Raw genomic sequence first — 6,436 nt, forward strand, 5'->3', positions numbered from 1 at the left:
TAGTATCACGAAAAATACTTATTTCAAACACTTGTTTTGACAGTTGATTTTCGTAGCTATTAACAGGGTATGTTTGAGTCGTTGCTATTAAAACTATTAAATATTCCTTCAGATAAACTATTTGTTTGTTTGCTGCACCATAAGTCTTTCTAAGTATTTCTTTTACTTAAAAGTTTATAATATATCAATAAAACAACTATGCTGAAACGCAATAATCTATATAGATTTTTTTGTTTGTTTTTGCTTTAGATGATCTATCTTCATGAGACAAGTATCATATTTTCGTAAAGAATCAAAGGATTCATTTATACCGGAGAGACTTTTATAGCTTCAATAGCAACAAGTTTTTATTGTCGTTGAAGACGATTTTCAGCATTAAAGGGTCCTAGGTAATAAAGAACAAGAATAAAAAAGACAAAAGTCAACAGCTTTCAGTGTATCCATAAACCAAACGCCTTTATGTCTGAAAAAATTGTTTCTACGTCTATGTTTACCAACTTTTACAGCAAATGAAAAAATAAAAAACAACACTAAACGTTTTCCTCTAAATTATGAGGTTTTATTTAACGTAAAAGAAATCAGAAGAATTTATCAGGGAGTTCAATCTTCAGTTCTCACTTTGATGACTGTGCAACGTGACGAAGAGAGAACGTGTTCGATTTTTCAAGTTTAAAAGAAAACAATTCCGGTCTATCTCCAACCAAACATGCTTATATGTATCTACTGTTGGTTTATACAAGGGATAATCTTATGAGATTTGTTTAGGATAACCTAAATAGTACTTCAATAAGCTCATGAACGGAAGCGGTATATTTCTTGATTTCAGCCACGGTACTGGTGAACTGAGCAATATTGTGTGGTTTAGGAAAACGAAAAATAACATGATTTCCACGGATTCGAACGTTACTGTAGAATTGACAACACCAAGTGCTTCTGATAAGATTTCATTAATAGGAGAAGTGAACTCGACAGATAATTATGACAATAGAAACATAACTTTCTTCATGCTTACAAGTACAATAGTCACTAATACTTCATCAACTGAAGTTGAATCATTTTATAACCAAGACTTATCTTCTGGATACAAATGGTTAAGCCTACTTCTTCTGGTTTTTGTTATATGCGGAGGACTGGGAAACGTGCTGGTGTGTCTCGCAATATGCCGAGAACGTCAACTCCAAAATATCACCAATTATTTCTTATTGTCGCTCGCCGTGGCTGACCTGTTAGTCTGTATAGTAGTGATGCCTTTCGGAATCGTGGATGAGTTTTTTGGTAAGCAAATGGGATAATTTTATTTTTTATCTGAGAAAGTCTGTTTGAGGGATTTAATGTAGAAACCAATTTATAAATTGTATAGTCTTATTTTTTTATCTTAGAAAATCTGTTAGAGGGATTTAATGTAGTAACCAATTTATAAATTATATAGTCTTATTTTTATCTGAGAAAATCTGTTAGAGAGATTTAATATGGTAACTAATTTATAAATGGTATATTTTTATTTTTATCTGAGAAAATCTGTTAGGGGATTTAATGTAGTAACCAATTTAAACTGTATTTATAAATTACACGTGTAATAAAGTACCACTCAGTATATAATGCAGTTATCACTTGATTACATCAGAGAGGAGTGAATTGTTTAAGTGATTTTCAACGTTCAGAGATGTAATACCAATTTTCAAAAAGTGGACCTTTCTTCACCAGGGGCAAACTGGGAATGGCTTTAAAATTACTTTACTTAGTCATATCCAGTTTACCCCTGATGAAACCGCTTGGGCTATATAGTCAGGTATTTTTTTTATCTTTAACTGATTTTTTAACCTAACATCATTAACAAATGATTAATATTTTTTCCCTTAAAGACATTTGTCATTATTAAGTTATATTGGTACCTATGGTCTTTAACTCTATAATTACCAGTAGGGTCTATGTATCACATCTGTTTTTAAATAGATTGTTCTGAACTATTTGTGCACTATTACTTATGGAGCCATGACTTTGCTAATTAAATGGTCACGAATGACATGTGGATCACACAAAAATAAAATGTAAATAATAATACCATAAATATTGCAATTATTGATAGGGTCCCTTATGTATATTATATTAACAATTTAGTAATATCAATTACTTGTGGTCAGTTCTTTACGCTGAGTGTAGTAATAGGCAAAAATGTAAGTTGACTCAATATGTGTACCGTACTGATTGTAAGCGATATAAATACAAGTTGGCAAGTTCAGGGTTAATATGAAATCCAACAAGGAGTTCTATTACCGTCACTAGTATAGCAGTCTACAGTAATGAGTTATAATAGTAATCAACAATGTTGTGTCATTTAATACAATAACTAGCATTAATATACATACGAATTCTTACTACAATAGTAAAAAAGTCGGATATGTTGGTAAGTAAATGGTATAGTTATATTTTTAGCTAACAATACTTGAAGAGAGCTACTGTACGACAATGTATATGGAGATAACTTGTTCTGTCTCTTCTGTATATCCGTCATTCAGTTACAGTGTTGAACTGTTTTGTTCTCAAATGATATGATATATTCCTTCGAGGTGAAAATCTGTAGTGACAAGTTCTTCTTTTCTCTCTGTAAATAGTAATACAATATTCTCTACTTTCAAAACAGTGTTTCCTTCCATCAATATGGAAATGATCAGTGATTTAATCTTCGCTCGGTGAACAGTCAGTAGTGTTAATTCTGGTCTTCGCTTTATATAGCTATCAGTACTAATTTTTTGTTGTCTTTTCAATTTGTAATGCATACTGGAGGGATTTATACATTTTGATAAGAAGTTTAGAAAAAACGACCTATACACTCCAGATATATATAAAATTATTTTTATTTTATTTTAACCTTTTGAAGCTTTTGAGGCTTCCTCGGGGTTAATATACAAACTCCAAATCACCAAGAAGACAATCTGAATCACCTATCAATCAGCAATCACCCATTTGACTCACAGACGTATCAACCGCCAAAAACATCAACAGCCACAGAACAATATATCCCCTTCCTAGCAACACATGAAAAATCATTAAGAAAAAGATAACATCTCACCAACAGAAAAAGCAGCTATAAAAGTTTAGAAAAAACACTCCAGATATATATAATAGAATTTTCTTTATTTTAACTAATCTTTCTACTTTTAGGAATCCGCAAAGGCAAAATGTTGGTTAAAATATAAAAATTATTTTATATGTAAATATCTGGAGTGCAAATGTCTTTTTCTATACTTTCTGTTAGTAGTAAACTGTTATATTACTTTTCTCAATATATAGCAATCTGTAGTAAACTGTTATATTACTCCTCTCAATAAATAGCAGTCAGTAGTAAACTGTTATATTACTCCCCTCAATGTAGCAAGGAGCAATGAATTATGTCACGCAACCACTATGACAGTAAGCAGATAATATTATGTCCCCACCCTCAATTTAACGCTTAGCCAGTCAATATAGCAGTGAATAACGAGCACAGTGATCAATAGTGGTCAAATATGTTGTCTTCCTTCAATATACCAATCTGTAATGAGGAGTTATGTCACCGTTCCTTAATACAACGAAAACTAAAATATGATATCACTAGTATTCGCTAAAATAATGCATGATTATTTATATGTCATCCCTTAATACACCAGTCAACTGTTAGTCATTATATTGTCAACCCTATAACAAACTGTGAGACATTATATTGTCAACCCTATAACAAACTGTGGGACATTATATTGTCACTCCTATAACAAACTGTGAGGCATTATATTGTCAACCCTATAACAGACTGTGAGACATTATATTGTCAACCCTATAACAAACTGTGAGACATTATATTGTCAACCCTATAACAAAGTGTGAGACATTATATTGTCAACCCTATAACAAACTGTCAGGCATTATGTTGTTAACCCTATAACAAACTGTAAGACATTATATTGTTAACCCTATAACAAACTGTGGGACATTATATTGTCAACCCTATAACAAACTGTGAGACATTATATTGTCAATCCTATAACAAACTGTGAGGCATTATATTGTCAACCCTATAACAAACTGTGGGACATTATATTGTCAACCCTATAACAAATTGTCAGGCATTATATTGTCAATCCTATAACAAACTGTGAGGCATTATATTGTTAACCCTATAACAAACAGATTAGAGTTATGTTATTACCATTCAGTAGAGTAATCAAAACAGAACATTTAGTTGTACCGCCAGCAGTGATCTTTGTATTTTCGTCCTTCCTTCTTTTACTCATTAGTGAATTCTTTTGTCCCTCTTCAATAGAGCAGTTATCATGAAATTATGTAATTCGGTATAAAACGTATAATTTTTATGTTATGCGGAATGTCATGAAAATAGCAATTAGCACAGATTCATTATGTGACCTATCATCGAAAGAACAAATAACAGTGTGAGGTAAGTTTACGCCACTTGGCAATGCATTCAGTTAACCCTAAAATTACCCATGGAGTACGCAACCTATTGGGTTTTAAAAAAGCACTTAGTTTCTGCCAGATCTCTTCGAATCTGAAATTCGGAACCTGTTTTAAATTGTTTGTTTAGATATAAATACGGGGCATCGTAATTATTTCTATGACTGATTCGTTTGCTTCACGAATTGATAATTAACTGACGTAATCAATGACATTACTCTCCCTCCATCTCCATCCCAAATAGCTCACTCAAAAGCGTTTAAACTATTATCTTCTAAAACTTAAAATTCCACTCCACTTCCATTTGTCAACAGAGATGCGGTACTTTTTTTCTAGAAATTAAAAGCAGGGGCTTGAACATAAGTTTTCTTAACTGTTTAAAAACAATTGGTTATAAAATCTCTAATAACATATCAATAAACAAATATGCCATCAATATTGCAGTAACCCCCAATAATGACTGTGTATTTTATATAAAAAACGAGTACTTCTACCCAGTATTTGGATTCGTTTTTTTGTTTTACATTCAGTATTGTAACATGCAAAGACACAATATTACTCAATATGATGCAATACAAAGACCAACACTGGTAATTCATGGATTAGCATGTTGTATATACGTTAACAACTGTACTATTTACAGAAAAAATACAAATAGCACCATAAAGCTTACATCTACAATAGGGCTTACAAATCATTGCTTGTAGGCGACACATATTTTAAACTAGGTCAGTGGTGAGTGACTTTCGCTATCCACACCATGGCCTGGTGGTTAGGGCGATCAACTCGCAATGTGATGATCGCGGGTTCGAATCTCCATCACCGAACATGCTCGTACTTTCAGCCGTGAGGGCATTATAAAATGACGGTCAATCTCTCTATTCGTTGAAAAAGAGTAGCCCAAGAATTGGCGGTGGGTGGTGTTGATTAGCTATCTTTCCTCTAGTCTATCACTGCTAAATTAGAGATGGTTAGCGCAAATAGCCCTCGTATAGCTTTGTGCAAAATTCGAAACAAAGCAAAGCAAAAACACCCACACCAAAAATTTGTTTCACTCGCACAAGAGGAATGATTGTCATTTCTCCATGAATGTATAAAATGTGCCAGAAAAAAAAACTTGTCTTTTTACCGCTATGCTAGGGGTAAGAATCACAAAGTACTGTGAGTAGTCAGAAAACGATTGAACAAAATATCACGATAAAGATGTCTACCACTTATTCCACGATATGCTCAAGACAGACTCGAGTCCCTTGCCTTAAGTTTCAACCCCCGCTTTCACCTTGTTACCTTTTGCCAACTCGCCACTTTCACCTTTAATTTTGTCCAAACTCTAGATTCTCGTATCTTTGTTCAAAATTTCAAAGTAATTTAAGAAATTCATGCGAAAACAATTAGAAATCTGTCTCTTGAATAGTATAATAACAAAGTATTACACACAACATATCTTACTTTCGTCCTCAAGAAACAATAACTTGTTTTCAATATCTTACACAAAGCTAATTTTTCTAGGAATATAAAAACTATTTTTTCTCGGGATAATAAGAATATCTAACCTTTTACGTTTTTTGGGCTAGGATCTCGGTTTTGTAATTTTCTGGGTTAAGAAGTTCATAAATGAAATAACTCTTCAGCTTGATATGCGGCTCTAGAATTATTGTTCTAAAGCAAACTTACAGAATATTCCTTTCCATAGTAAGAAGAATGTGTTAAGTGTTTCAGTTGTGTTCTTGTCATACTTTCGAATGACAAAGATGACGACAAATGATCGATCAGCTGTGCTTAAGTGGTATTCAAGGAAACTTGTGACAAGTTATCGATCAGTTGGGCTTACGTGGTATTCAAGGACAGTTGTGACAAGTGATCGATCAGTTGGGCTTATTGCAATATTCAAAGAAAGTTGTGACAAGGGATCGATTAGCTGTGCTTATGTGGTATTCAAGGAAAGTTGTGACAAGTTATCGATCAGTTGGGCTTATCGTGATATTCAAAG

The 6,436-nt window shown here is 32.8% G+C and overlaps 1 protein-coding gene across 1 annotated transcript in view; it reads left to right on the plus strand.

The window, feature by feature from the left end:
• The first annotated feature begins 433 nt into the window (after window positions 1-433).
• LOC106461193 (5-hydroxytryptamine receptor 2C-like) overlaps window positions 434-6,436 on the plus strand; it is an 18,270-nt gene continuing 12,267 nt past the window's right edge. The window contains exon 1 of the mRNA XM_013920989.2: window positions 434-1,275. Coding sequence (XP_013776443.2) covers window positions 795-1,275 — 481 coding nt within the window. The 5' untranslated portion in view covers window positions 434-794. The remainder of the gene's footprint in view (window positions 1,276-6,436) is intronic.

Source organism: Limulus polyphemus, unplaced genomic scaffold (genome assembly GCF_000517525.1).
Source record: "Limulus polyphemus unplaced genomic scaffold, Limulus_polyphemus-2.1.2 Scaffold912, whole genome shotgun sequence".
NCBI classification, from domain to species: domain Eukaryota; kingdom Metazoa; phylum Arthropoda; class Merostomata; order Xiphosura; family Limulidae; genus Limulus; species Limulus polyphemus.